Here is a 14,750-nt window from a genome sequence, read left to right as displayed (position 1 = left end):
CTGATCCTATGGCACCGGAACGCCGTCACGCGTGTTCCCCGTGGTTGCCCGCGTTGACAATATGACGTGCCGTTGGGGAGTTTACGATTTGGTTAACCTCTGTATTCACGTGCCTAAATTGTTTTATGGATTAAGTGAAACAATTATTTTTTAATAAATTTTTATATTTTTCTCTTAAAAAACAATTATTAAAATGTATCCTATCATTTTTCAGGATTAGATGTATGTATATGTGTTGAAAATGCAGTGTGACGGATAAACCCTGGGGGGATGACGGTTAAACCCCGGCATTTTTGAGATTTCAATTTTTGCACCGTTGTCGTTTTTGCTCTATACCGGTTAAACAAAGCGACGTAGATAAAAATTTCCTTAATAAATTTTGTAGCTAAAGGTTCACTCTTTACAGTGGTATACCACATTTAACTTAAATTATTTATTTTCTTGTTAAAAATCGGCACCGAAAAAAAACTGACGGTTAGGCCCCGGTCTCCCCTAAGCAAGTTGGTGGAGCTTCGGTTGTCCATAGTGAACTCTACACAGATAAAAGAACATTGTTATTTAGAGAATATCTTTATCTTTGACATGTAATTCTTAAAACGAGATTATACGCTATATAATCTCATTTCAAGATTTACATGTCAAAAATAAAGATATTCTCTAAATAAGAATGTTCTTTTCTTCTGTGATAGCTGTACTGGAATATGCTTACAGTTATGCTTAGAATAATTAAATTATTGGTTTAATAATCCAGATATTGGGTCTAATAATAATACAATTGAATAAACTACTTATGTTTTTGTGGCACCCCATGATAGCACTTTAATTGAAGCAAAAGCTTTTTTTCTCAGTGTAGGTTGCACTCAACGTCCATTTCTTTCTCTGTCTGGACACAGTGGACAATGAGCAACCTATCCCTTTTTTCTTCGTGTCCGGCTTCTAAACATTGTAGTGAGCATTCCAATATAGTACAGAGTTCACTAGTTGTCCGATTGGGTTTCTCGATCAATGAGCGTAGGTGCACTTTTTGGTATGCGCTGCCATAATATGCATTAAATGCGCATATAATGCGGGACAAATATGCGCTTTAAATGTGCATTTACGACCCGCATTTAATGCAAAGTTTAATGTACATTCAAAGCGCATTATACGCGCATTGGCGCTCCTTGGGAGATTTCAAATAGATGCTGCTTAGCGCATTATCTTTATGCATAGAACTATATAGGGGAGACCGGGGCACCATGAGCCACGGGGTACCATATGGGTCATTGACTGTTTAGGGTAATCCAGAATGTTTAGGTTAAGGGGGAACATATGAGTAGACCGCAAGAAAAAAAGGTGAAATTCGGGAATTTTTATCTTGGAAACTATTAATTCGATTCGAGCCGGGTTTTTTTTATTTAAAAGTACCTACATTGAGGCACGTTCACAAATTTTTTTACCCTCATTCCCTCGGAGCGCTGTTCTCGTGGCCGGCGTAAAATGTGTTCCTCGCGGACACGGTTCACGGTGGGTAAGATTTCACGCAGTCGGTTGATCTGAAACGTAAAATTCAAACGGATTCTTAAATAGCAATACATAAAGCAATTTCCATCGGGAGATTTTTTTTTTACTCAACTAGTTTTTTTTTTATCAGACTATAAAGGTCGAAAATTTGGGTCGAAAAATGAATCTTGAGTTCAAACAGTCGACGTTTCGATAAAAATTTTTTTTTTTATGAAATCTGCCGATGGAAATTGCTTTATGTATTGCTATTTAAGAATCCGTTTGAATTTTACGTTTCAGATCAACCGACTGCGCGAAATCTTACCCACCGTGAACCGTGTCCGCGAGGAACACATTTTACGCCGGCCACGAGAACAGCGCTCCGAGGGAATGAATTCCCTTAAAAAAATTTGTGAACGTGCCTCAATGTAGGTACTTTTAAATAAAAAAAACCCGGATCGAATCGAATTATATAATAGTTTCCAAGATAAAAATTCCCGAATTTCACCTTTTTTTCTTGCGGTCTACTCATATGTTCCCCCTTAATTCAATTAGTATCATGTGACAGTTATTTCGTTGCCCATACTTCGTATCTAGGTGGCAGTCATCAAAGTCCGTAGTCTCGAGACGCACGTGACATAAATGGTTTTCGTGATGCGTAAATTTCTTTTTAACCATTTAGAAATGTTTTAATATTGTTTTTGTAGTAAAATATACACGTACTAAAAATTAGGTGTAACTTTCTAGCATCTTTTGTCATTTTACTACACTACAGATAATCATGTATCATTAATTTTTTTTATTACGTTTCACCGTTTTCTGTATTAAGTGCATTCGGGGTACCATGGGACAACCAATGCTGCGGCACCATGAGTCACACACGCCACCAAAGTTGATGATAGATAGATAGGTTAATGACATATGTTATTTTTGATTAAAGAAAACATGTCAAAAGTTAGTTTTTCTCCAAAAAAATGATATTTCAGTAGTGGGTTCTGATATCTTTGTTTGTCCTGCCCAATCCTGAACAGTGTCATAAGAAAACGTATAAAATAAAATTTATTTTCAACTTTTGTAACTTTTCGTTATTTCTTGAATAAATAAACCTAGTTTTTGTGTGTGATTTATAGTGCTCCAGTGACAGACCCATGGTGCCCCGGGTATGGGGCACCTTATTGGGTCATTTCTCAAAAAATGTGTTTTAATTTTTTTTCTCAAAAACTAATCAATATTTGCCAAATACGCTAAATAAATTTTAAAATATACATAGTGCTTTAATTATTTTAAAAAATGGGACAAAAAATCTTATATTTAAAAGTACTTTTCAGAGTTTGAATTTTTGTGGCTCATGCCCAGTGAGAAATACCTCATCAAAACGATATCAAATTGACGTCAAATAGATGAAAATTTCATCTATTTGACGTCAATTTGATATCGTTTTGATGAGGTATTTCTCACTGGGTGGTGCCCCGGTCTCCCCTACATATAATTAGTCGTTATTTTTGCTTTTCATTACTATTGTTGTCTTGTGTTCAGATTATTGCTAATATATGATGATTTTTTATAATTTATAGATGATTTAAGGTGATGCTGGAGTCGTCTGTTTTACCGGCATTTTTTGCCGTCACGTAGCGTCGTATTAATTTGACAGAATTAAAATTTCTTTTCCAGAATTGCAATACCCTTATGAAAAAGTACACTCAACTTTGATGGTTAACATCCAAATTTGGGCGTAAGTTTAGTGTTTGTCATCAAAGTTAAATGTCAACACTTAAATTTAGGTGTAGATTGAGTGTTTACCATTAAGGTTTAGGTAAATTGTGGGTTTAATCCTCAATGATGAGTGTATATTGGGAGTTTATTCTCAATGATAAGTGTAGGTTGGGGATTAAGCCTCAATGTTTAGTGTAGGTTGGAGATTGATCCTCATCGTTGGATGTTGGTTTGGTGTTAACAGAGTGTTAACCTTTAATGTTCTATGTCGATTTAATCAGTGTCGCCATGATCCCTTTATCGTTGGGTGTCGTTTAAATGTTATTGTGTTAATTTTCGTTAAGTGTCAATTGACGGCTTGGTTGATTGGAAAAGTGTTTCAGATAAAAGTTGAAAGGTTTGAAGGGGGCCAATAGACGATCTTATTGGATTTTGGATCCAGGGCCTGTATTGAGCCCAATAGGGCCTAAGTCAAATTTTTTGAAAACCCCTATTTTTTATTGTACCATCTTTTTATATAATACTTTTATATAATGTATAATACTTTTTGAGATATTCAAGGAAAACTTGGTAACTTTTTCAATATATATTTAGCTTGATATCTTGATGATTGTTTGCCAGAGAAAAAAGTGGTACAGAGGACTTTTTAACTTAATTTTATTTCAAAAATGTGCTTTTGCAATAGTATACTCCAATTTTTTTTAAATATTTGTGTATGCATCTTCTTGGAGTGTTTACAAATATTTAAAAAAATTGGAGTGCTATTGCAACAGCATATTCTTAAGGGGTAACACCACTCTAGAATTTTGAAAAAATCGATTTTTTTTTGCTTAAACAACACTTTAGGGTCATAAAAACAATATGTAGTTGGCCAAATGTATGGTGCAGGCATCACAGATTAGAGGTAAACAAAAAATTTAAAAATTTAAAAGCTCGTAAAACTTTAAACGCGTTTTTCTCGAAACCACTTTTTTCAAACTGGGTGGACACATTATTTGAACACCACTGCATGGATCGACTTAAAATTTATACAGTAGCTTCACAACTACATTCTCTATGGCACCACGTAGCCGTTTTTTGATTGAATAAAAACTTTTTTTTTATAAACAATTTACTGCTTATTTTTTGGCTAGAAAATCGATGTTTTCCTTCAAAAGTGTGCCATTTCTACAAAATTTGATTTAAAAAAAATCCCCTACGTGGTGCCAAAGCCAATAGTATATAGATGATAAATTTTGTTTGTTTTTTGTTCCAGGTCTTATAGTTTTCGAGAAATCTTCCCGCCCGTTTAGGCCTTTTAAAAAAAGACGATTTTGAAGATGGGCTCTGTCGCCGCCATTTTGAATGAAAATGATAATAAAAAAATTTTTTTCGTACTTCAATATGTGTTAAATAAACCCTCTGAAAAGAAATCATATCCCTTTTTTCATACTCCTGAAATAAATTGTCAAAGTTAGGCCTTTTTTCTGCTTTTAGAGTGGTGTTACCCCTTAAGACAAAATCCAGTCAAAAAGTCCTCTATACCACTTTTTCCTCTGGCAAACAATTATCAAGATATCATAAGCTAAATATTGAAAAAGTGACCAAGTTTTCCTTGAATATCCCCGAGAAAAAATGATTAGATATAATCACATATAATTATATAAAATCGACATTAGATATAATTAGATATAACAAATGAGCTGATAAAATTGTATATAATTGTATATAATTATATATAACCACATATAATTATATAACCATATATGGTTATATATAATTGTATGTGGTTATATGTAATTATATACAATTTTATCAGCTCATTTTTTATATCTAATTATATCTAATGTCGATTTTATATATAATCATATGTGATTATATCTAACATAATAAATATTTTATATATATTAAAAAAGAATTCTGTTAACTTCGATTAAGGAATAAAGGTGCCTTTTCATACGCAGCACGCTGCGGCAGCAAAATGTCACGTGATTCAAATTTTCTAGAACTGCTTTTGCTGCATTCGCTGCTCATGAAAAGGAATAGCGGCAGCAGCATATTTAATCTTAACCTAAAATATGTTTTTTTTGGTTGCGGTTTAAAATTAATTTTAACAGTCTGATAATGTCATACAATCAACATCAATTATATGAGTGGCACAGAAAATGTGAGCAAATAATTCAAAAATATAATGTGGAAAACTTAAGAAGGCAAAAAATTGTGATTACGGCGACTGTTGGTGCAGTTATAGCTTGGGCAACTGAAAATTTAAAGAAAAAGCGACGTTATAAAAAGAAACGTACTTGGATAACCGAATTTTTTGAACAACGTCGACGATATGGGTTTTACTATACGGCTTTACCTATATTAAAGTTAGAAGATTTACGCTTTCGAAATTATTTTCGAATGAGTACTATACAATTTGAAGAATTATTGGAATTAGTTGCCCCAAAGATTACTCGACAATATGCTATTCGTGAACCAATTGAAGCAGGACAACGCTTATCAATATGTTTAAGGTATACATATAATATAATGAAATAAATATTCTTTTTAAGTTATGTTGCTAATCTTTCTATTTTTATTGTAGATATTTAGCAAGTGGAGATAGCATGACATCTATGTCATACCAATACCTTGTAAGTTTAACAGCAGTATCAAAAATCATTTCGGAAACTTGTCAAGCCTTGTGGGAAATCTTATCACCACTTGTATTAGTACAATGTAATGAAAGTGCCTGGAAAGCAATTAGTCATGACTTCAATGAGAAATGGCATTTCCCACATTGCATTGGAGCTATAGATGGAAAGCATGTTATCATACAGGTATGAAATATCATAAAATACTCTCTTTTTAACTGGTATAAATTATGTATGTACATATTTCTATCATATACAATTAAAAATTATGTCTAGAGTTATCCACTTATTATACCAATACCAATACAAAATATTTGAATGCCAAGTTTAATTAATCTATACTTTGCAGAGTCCTGAAAAATCTGGTTCAGCGTACTTCAACTATAAAAAGACCCACAGTATTGTACTCTTAGCTATGTGTGATGCTAATTATCTTTTCACTTACGTTGACATTGGAGCATTCGGTCGTCAAAGCGATGGTGGGATTTTCAAACAGTCTAAAATGGGTCAAAGATTTGCACAAGGGAAAATGAATGTTCCGGCGGCAGATGAAATTTATGAAGGAAGTACTACATATCCATATGTAATAGTTGGAGATGAAGCGTTCCCACTAACTTCATATTTGATGCGTCCATATCCTGGCAGAGGTGAACTAACGACTGAGAAAAAGATTTATAATTATCGATTATCTCGAGCAAGAAGAGTAATCGAAAATGCGTTTGGAATACTTGCTGCACAATGGCGATTTTATAGAAAATCTACTATTGCTAAAGTTGATACTACTGAGAAAATGGTAAAAGCAACAATAGTTTTGCATAATTGGCTTCGTAAGCAAGATTTGTCGAGAAGAGAAACATTTATAACACCTGAAATGGTTGATAGAGAAGGAAATGATGGATCAATAATACCGGGTACTTGGAGAAATATAGTTGCAAGTAATAATTCTGCTTTCCAAGACATTGCTGCTACTTCTACACACACGCATACAAGAGTAGCTGCAGATATTCGAAACAAATTCACTGAGTATTTTTATGAAGAAGGAGCCGTTCCATGGCAATTTTCACGAATTTATCAGTGAAAAAAATGTACTATTAAGCGTAAATGTAATTAATTATTAAGTTGTATAAGCAATATAGAATTAATACTTTTTCTAAGTTTATTTAAGAAATCCAAATGATTAATCAAATCTACTTTATTAAATAAATGAAATCCACTAGTTATAAATATTTTACATTATATATTTTTATAATATGTAACATAGTAATTAATCTAGACTTTTTAAACATAATAAAAAAAATTAAAATACTTTGGTGTAAGCAATAATTACACTACCCTGCATTGTTTGCATGAAAAAGTCACAGAAGATGAGAAAGACGTGATATTTTTTCTCTGAAGAAAGACATCATTTCAAATATAAGGGTGTTTCTTTCTTTCTCTGGCAGCTTCCGAATTTGTGTACCCATTATTAGGAACAGACCATCTACTTCATCTTGCTTTACTAAAGGTGGTAACGCTGGTAATTGAATCGGCTCGGAGATAGCGTTCATTGTTGTAATTGCATCTGCAATTTTGTTGATTGCAACACTTGATTCTGTGCTTTCTGATGACAGGTTTGCTATCAATACAAAATAAGTGATAACTTTTTATATTTTCACAAGGATAAATATTAAAAACACGAAATACTTACAAGATCGATTTTTCTTTGGAATCGGTGGAATGTTTTCTTCATTTTCCTCATCGTTAGAAAGATTTGAAGTTGTTCTTTAATAATATGATTATATCAGTTAAAACATGAATGAAAGCTATATAATGTTAATTCAAAGTTGTAATAATTTTAAAACAATGCAATACTTCTTTCTCAAAGATACATCGCGCAAAAAATCCAACTGATCAAAATGTTTCCATTTTCGCTTTGTAGTAGGTCGTCCTGATCCACTAGGTAATTTTTCTTCCGCCAGTTTACGATAATAAGTATCTCGTAATATCTTCCATTTTTTTGCAGCTTCTTTTGGACTCAAACGTCCTATAAAAATAAATAAAATATATTAGCAAAACATCTAATTATCTTCATCAAAAAGTTTAAACATTTATATTCACAGGTTATTCAATATCACATATTTGTAATACCTTGGAGAGCTTCCGAAACCGCTTTCCATGCTTCACCAGTTATTGCTCTGTTACGTTGTATTAAAGGTAGATTATAATTGTATAATGCTTCCCATTTTGAAACCTCTTCTATAAGCAATTCTTCTAGTTCCGTTGAATCAGAAGAATTATTAACTGAAGAAGGTTCTTCAACCGCACCATGTTCACCTGTATTTTTTTCTGGCTGACTCGATGGCTCATCAAGTACAATGCTTTCTACACCATTATCCATAGCACTTCGTCGCATTATTAATCCATTTTCTATATAAAAAATCATCACATACATTATATACACAGTTATATCATTTATTTTCATCATTTTTCAAGAATCTACAACACACATCATTTTCATTTATATTTACCGCATACTGGATAAAAATATCTGTTTTTATCAGTGAAGTAACGTTCATATCCTTCCAAGCATTTATGATTTGAAATTAATGATTCTTCCGTAATTTCTTCACAAATTCCACAAGTATTAACACGTTTTATCTAACAGAAAAATAAATTAATAGTCAACGCATTTAGATTATATTGTTTATACATCTGCAATTTTTCATTAAACGATTTAAAAAGCAGAAAAGTAATACTACTAAAATTTCTTTATTTAGAGAATAAATTATAAATTTCTAAATTATAAGATTACTTTATAACCAAGCTGAAAAAAATAATAATAATTGCTGTTCATCAATTACGTTTGTGATATTGACAAATTGAGGTTATGAATTTTGCTTACAATTAATTATTCATAAACATTTTCTATACCTCATTGAACGCCATTCTCTCAATACATTCCTTAACATTTGTTGCAAACACTGCACAGGTACGTATGTAAATATTGGTCGCTTTCCTGACTTTAACTTCAAGCGACTGGACGGAATCCGACTTTGCTGCTCTTTGTTCGTTTGGTTGAACTTCAAAACAGAAGAACGAGATGCAGTAAAATGTATTTTGCGTCGGAAGTGTGTCATGTTATAAAAAATTTTCAACCAATCACAGCGAACTGCTGCGGCTGCACACTGCGCATGAAATGGTACCTTAAAGCATTGATAAATTTAGTGTATATTTTTTCAAAAGCTAGAATCAAAAGTGAAATGATTTACATATAACTTGGCGCTGCTTGGCGTGAGATACTGCCGTGTCTCTTGATACCATTCTTATACCATTGTTTGTCAAATTTTAAATACGAGAAATAAATCCTATGGGATGCCACCTATCGGATAATCCAAATTTAAGTTTATATATGGTTATATATAATCATATATAATCTACATGGATAAATGCTTAATTCTTATATATATACTTTATATATAAATTATATGAACTTATATATAATCATGTCAAAATGTATGTGAAACTTTTTATATAATATATATATTCGATAGGATTCGTTTCTCGTATTTAAAATTTGACGGACAGTGGTATAAAAACGGTATCAAGAGACACGGCACTATCTCATGTCAAGCAGTGCCAAGTTGTAATATATGGAATAAATTATTTCACTTTTGATTCTATAGCCTTTGAAAAAATATACATCTTAATTTATCAATGCTTTATTATCGAAGTTAACAGTTCTTTTCCAATATATATTGACTATATATGGTCATATATGATTATATATGATTATATATAATTATATATGATCATATAGAGACAAAATTTATATATAATTGCATTATATATAATCATATATATTTATATATAATTATATATAATTTTTTTTCCCGGGCAAGTTCCATACGCACACATGACCTGCAATATTATTTTATAATACTGAATTATTATGAGGAGCTGAGCTTTGTACGAGCGATGTGCTCCCGCTCTTCGAGAGGGCAGCTCCAGCGTGGCGCGAGCCTCGGGGCGCCACGTGCATGCGCGATCGGACGGTCGTTGTCTGAACTCAGAAGAGCCCGGTGTGTCGTTGAGTACAGACGTATCTAACGTGTGATATTATATAGATATAATAAAGAGTTCAAAGTAAATCTAGTGTGTGCTTCCTGTTCATTTCGTCTCACACCCATCTAAGACAAATAGCCAATAGGTTATGGGCCCAGGGCACGCTTCTGCAGCGTGAGGTTACAGTCGAACGTGTAACGCGAAGTGTGTGAGACGCCGGCAAAGGGAATCGAGAAGAACGGAAGTATCTAGAAGAATAGAAGCATCTAGAAGATTAGAGGGTAAGTAAATAATATTCCTCGCTGCTGACGAGCAAAACGAGAGAATTCTCAGCTAATAAGAACGTTCGTTCGATAAAGGCTGTTAGAAGGAGATAGATGTTTTTGCCTTCTTCTTGAAAGATAGAAATAGAGGTAACAGTGAAAATAAGAGAATTAGAGAATAGATGTATAAAGAGTAGATGCGAGAAATTAACTAAATTCTAATAGAAAGAGATAGATGAGTGAGATAGAAAGAGATAGATGTGTGAGATGGAAAGAGATAGATATATGCCGCTTGGTAACAAGCTGGCGGGAAAAGCGATGTGCGTGTGCAAGTCCGATCGTGAACAGCGAGAGTCATTTTTTTGGCGCGCGAAAGTCCGATCGTGAAAAGTGAGAGTCATTTTTGGCGCGAGGGACGTGTTGCCGGGCACGCGCTGACGCATGATCGATTGGAAAAACATAGCATCAATGCGACGCCATAACACATAAATATAAATACATGCATGTGTGTGGAATTTATTTTCAAAATCGTCATGCATAGGGTCGGTGATCAGGCATGACTTGCAGTGCGGTGTAGTTTGATCGCTGTTTAGGGAGGCCGCGTAAATTTGTAGGAGTCCCGTGCGCGTGCGTGATCAACCCGATATCCTATAGATCTTTTCAGCAGTGCTGGAGATCGCACGGGATGGTGGTGTGCGTGTGCGGATGGCTCTGCAGAGGCGCGTGGTTTCTCGCTTTCAGATCATTATGAATTGCAGTGCGTTCTGTATGGTCTCGTAAGCAATAAATAAGTTTTGTTGTTGAGAAAAACTCGACGATAAAATTATAAATTATTATTTGTCAATATAAATGCTAATGTTCAATTGACATTTAAATCCCTATCTAGATGGAAAAAGAGACGGAAAATCTTCCGATGGATGAGGACAGCCGTGATGCGCTGGTAGAGTACGACAGCGACAGCGATAGCAGCGTGGTCACGGTGGTAGAGAAAGAGACAGGAAAAGATAAAACCATGAGTAAAGATGAAGAAGAAAAAGAGAAAAAGAAGGAGACTGAAGAAAGGGGTGCAATCCCGAAAAGCAGCAAACCCAGAGTAATAGAAAATGTAGACGTGAGTAAGAAATGGGCAGAAAATCGTCCTGTTCTACCCATAGGGACAAAGTTACTATATGAAAAACAAGAAAAGATGGTAACAAGAATGGATACAGTGTCACAGATGCTAGAAAAGGTAATGACGAAGGCCACCGAAATGATGGAAAATATGGTGGAAGTCTCCCGCATAAATCTGGAGAAAGAAAGAGTGAAACTTAGACGGTTAGAGGTAAATAACAAAAATACGCAAAATAAAGTAGAAAACAATATACAAACGGTTAAAGAATTAGAAGTAGAGTCTAAAAAGAAAAAGTTAGATGAAACAGTTTGTTCGGCCGAGAAAAATAGAAGTTTAGAGACAATTAAGAGCGCTTTAGAGGTAGAATTAAACAGTCAAAGGTTGCATATTAGAAGAGAATATAAGCTGACGCAAAAATCCAATTTTGATCTTTGGATGGACTATTTAAAATCCGAGTTAATGAATAACGATTTATTAGATGTAATAGATTCAAATATTGAAAGTCCAGAAAATCTTTCCGAATTAAAAGTTGCTAAGAGAAAAAGTCTAGTTAGAGACATTATAATCAATCATTTAGATGAAAATTATCATAAAAGGATTCTACATGAGAAAGATCCAAAAGAAATTTTGAAGAAATTAAGAGGTTATAAAAAGAGTGAAGTAAACGTTACTCATGCATCGGTACGAACTAGACTTTATCAAATTAAAATGAAAAAGGACGAAAAAGTAAGTGATTTTTGCGAACGCTTTGATTCAATAATTAGAGAATATGAATCATGTGAAGACGCGGTACCTCTCACAGAACAAGAAATTAGATCTGCATTTTATCAAGCTGTGGCAATTAATGTGCCGGAGCTGAGAAATGTAGATTTAATTAGAAGACAAACCAATCTTAAAGAAATGAACATTGACGAAATAAAATCTTTCATGATGCAGTTAGAGGCAGAGACAAAGAGTGAAGTTAGAGAGAGGCCAGAGAAACCAGAAGTTAGAGTGCAGAGGGCTACCGCAGAAGATAAGAAGCAGGTAAAATGCTATAGATGCAACAAATTGGGCCATATGGCGAAGGACTGCCCACTAGCGGGATCAGATGCCTGGTTCTGTTATTACTGCCAGGAAGTTAGAGGTCATAAGGGTGACAGTTGCCCGAATGCTGGAGCCCAGGCGAACAAATCTAGAGGAAAAAGGTATACAAATAAAACCGTTAATAAAAATATAAAGAAAAAGGGTAGATTTGCGCAAAAAGGTACAAAAAGAGTAGATAATAAAGGGAAAATAACCAAAGTACAACCAGCCAAGAAACCTGTACCATCGAAAACAGCAATTGAAGGAAAATCAGAAGCAGGTAAATTGTGCATGGTTAAATTAATAGAAGATAAAGATAGTTCAAAAGAGTTAGTCAATTTCATTGTAGATTCGGGTGCTACAGATCATATTGTGAATAAGAATATTATTCTGTCCAATTTTGAAAAATGTAATGATAGAGTCATTAAATGCGCGAATAAAAATGAGCTTGCAGACATTTCAATAGATGGTAAAGGAGATCTTCTGTTAATAACGAATGGAAAAGAAAAGAGAGTCATTAAATTAACAAATGTAATTGCAACAAAGGAAGTATCCGAAAATTTATTATCTCTAAGAAAGTTGGCTGATGCAGGGTTCAGTATTTATTTAGATGATAAAGTGTTTAAAGTTTACAATAAACTGACAAATAAAATAGTCTTTGAAGGAATCTATGAGAAACCAAATTGGATTATACAATTCGAGGTCAAAAATAATAATATAGAGGATGATAATAATGTAAAATGTGCTGTGTATAGATGTAGAGCAGAAATTGTTCCACATTGTGAGCTTCCTGAACAATCGCAAGCAAACATTCAGACCAATGAATTATCAATTTCGGAGGGAGAGTTAGATGAGAGGAAGAATGTTGGCTCTGCGATTGGGAGGGAGAATGAAGGAGAGCTCGCAAATGTGAATGAAAACATAGAACATAACAATGCTGAACTCGATCAAGTCATTAAGTTAGAGGATATACAAACATTAGAGAATATAGAAGAAATGTGTGAAAGCTCAGTAGTTGAAAAAGTAAAGAAGTTAGAGAAAATAAATGAGGCGATGTTATGGCATGTTAGATTAGGTCATGCGTCGTTAAACTATTTAAGACAGCTACAAAAAGTAGAAAAGAGATTAGAAAAAGTTAAGTTTGATAACTCCATATTAGAGTGTGAAGTCTGTATAATGGCAAAGATGGCAAAATTGCCGTTTAAAGACAACAGAAATAGAGCACAAAGATCACTACAGGTGATACATACGGATATCATGGGTCCAATAAAACCTACATCTTATCCAGGACGAAAGAGGTTTATAATAACCTTTATAGACGACTACTCTAGATTAGCGAAAGCCTACTCCTTGAAGACGAAAGATGAATCGGGAAAGGCTCTAGAGAAATATCTAATATCCGCCAGAAATCTACTAGGAAAAGAAGAAAAGCTATGCTATGTGAAGTCAGATCAAGGCAAGGAATTTACGGGAGGTGCATTTAAAGAAGTATTAGAAAGAGAAAAGATAGAAGCCATATATGCACCACCGTACACTCCGGAACACAATGGAGTTGCAGAAAGGTTCAACAGAACGTTGCAAGAGAAAGTAAGAACATATATGTTTGACTCGGGATTACCAAAGAGTATGTGGGAGTTAGCAGTTGACGCTGCTGTGCATGCGTACAACAGATCTCCACACAAAACTATAGAATATGAGATCCCGTTGAAGAAGTTCTCATCAGAAACAAGTTGTCATTTCGAGCAAATAAAGAGATTTGGATGCATTGGATATGCTAGAGTACCAAAGCCTACGTCGAAATTTGACAAGAGAGCTATTAGAGGTGTGTTGGTAGGATATACTGACACTGGATATATACTCTGGCATCCAAGCACAAGAAAATTTATAGAGTCCCGACACATTCGATTTAATGAAAAGATAACATATAAAAATGTATATCAAAACAGTCAAACAGAAGAAGAAAAAGACTCAGATAAAAATTGGATGAAAGAATTCGTAGAAGATGAGGAAAAGGGAGAACAAAAACTAGAAATTCCTGAGAAAAAAAAAAAGAAAAGAGGTAGACCGAGAAAACAAACAACACAACTAGATGAACAGAAGCAGAAGGTCGCACGAAAGGAAAGTGAAACTCCAATGACTAGAAGTAAAACCAAAAGAAAACTAGAAGATAATGGAGACACTAATGTGCGGAGAATATTAGAAGACGTTAGCTTTGCTAATTACAATAATGCGAAAAATATTCAACGGAATATAGAGAATGAAGATGAATTACACCAATGTCTTATGGCATTGTTGAATAGAGAGCCAGTTACTTATGAAGAAGCTATGTCAAGTAACGAAAGAGAGAATTGGAAGATTGCAGTCAAAGAGGAACTTGAATCTATGTATGCTAATCAAGTGTGGGAACTTGTTGATAGACCATTAGAGAAATTAGATGGAAAACGACCTAATATAATA

At 33.9% G+C, this 14,750-nt stretch overlaps 2 protein-coding genes across 3 annotated transcripts; one reads left to right on the top strand and one right to left on the bottom strand.

The window, feature by feature from the left end:
- Positions 1 to 5,120: 5,120 nt before the first annotated feature.
- On the top strand, positions 5,121 to 7,118 carry LOC139776843 (putative nuclease HARBI1). Its single transcript, XM_071713824.1, has 3 exons — positions 5,121 to 5,693; positions 5,765 to 5,999; positions 6,163 to 7,118. The coding sequence occupies exons 1-3, from the start codon at positions 5,299 to 5,301 to the stop codon at positions 6,889 to 6,891; spliced, it is 1,359 nt and encodes a 452-aa protein (XP_071569925.1). The 5' UTR covers positions 5,121 to 5,298; the 3' UTR covers positions 6,892 to 7,118.
- On the bottom strand, positions 6,991 to 8,896 carry LOC139776844 (uncharacterized). 2 transcript variants are annotated; one of them, XM_071713826.1, is made up of 6 exons: positions 8,724 to 8,896; positions 8,300 to 8,450; positions 7,941 to 8,219; positions 7,665 to 7,836; positions 7,501 to 7,574; positions 6,991 to 7,428 (listed from the first exon to the last, which is right to left on the bottom strand). In XM_071713826.1, the coding sequence occupies exons 3-6, from the start codon at positions 8,203 to 8,205 to the stop codon at positions 7,169 to 7,171; spliced, it is 771 nt and encodes a 256-aa protein (XP_071569927.1). In that variant the 5' UTR covers positions 8,206 to 8,219; positions 8,300 to 8,450; positions 8,724 to 8,896; the 3' UTR covers positions 6,991 to 7,168. The 2 variants fall into 2 exon arrangements, with proteins under 2 accessions (XP_071569927.1, XP_071569928.1); XM_071713827.1 differs by having other exon boundaries at positions 8,321 to 8,450; positions 8,724 to 8,894.
- Between the last annotated feature and the right edge of the window lie 5,854 nt (positions 8,897 to 14,750).

This window comes from Temnothorax nylanderi, unplaced genomic scaffold (genome assembly GCF_030848795.1).
Source record: "Temnothorax nylanderi isolate EJ_2023f unplaced genomic scaffold, tnyl_v1.0 TNYL_tig0130_pilon, whole genome shotgun sequence".
NCBI lineage: Eukaryota > Metazoa > Arthropoda > Insecta > Hymenoptera > Formicidae > Temnothorax > Temnothorax nylanderi.
This window is presented reverse-complemented; position numbering and strand designations above follow the sequence as displayed.

Coding starts and splice junctions, on each gene's coding strand:
- LOC139776843 (XM_071713824.1), top strand. CDS start 5,299: ATGTCATACAATCAACATCAATTATATGAGTGGCACAGAAAATGTGAG. Junction 5,694..5,764: donor CGCTTATCAATATGTTTAAG/GTATACATATAA, acceptor TTTTTATTGTAG/ATATTTAGCAAGTGGAGATA. Junction 6,000..6,162: donor GAAAGCATGTTATCATACAG/GTATGAAATATC, acceptor TATACTTTGCAG/AGTCCTGAAAAATCTGGTTC.
- LOC139776844 (XM_071713827.1), bottom strand. Junction 8,220..8,320: donor ATATTTTTATCCAGTATGCG/GTAAATATAAAT, acceptor TTTTTTATATAG/AAAATGGATTAATAATGCGA. Junction 7,429..7,500: donor TCCAAAGAAAAATCGATCTT/GTAAGTATTTCG, acceptor TTGTATTGATAG/CAAACCTGTCATCAGAAAGC.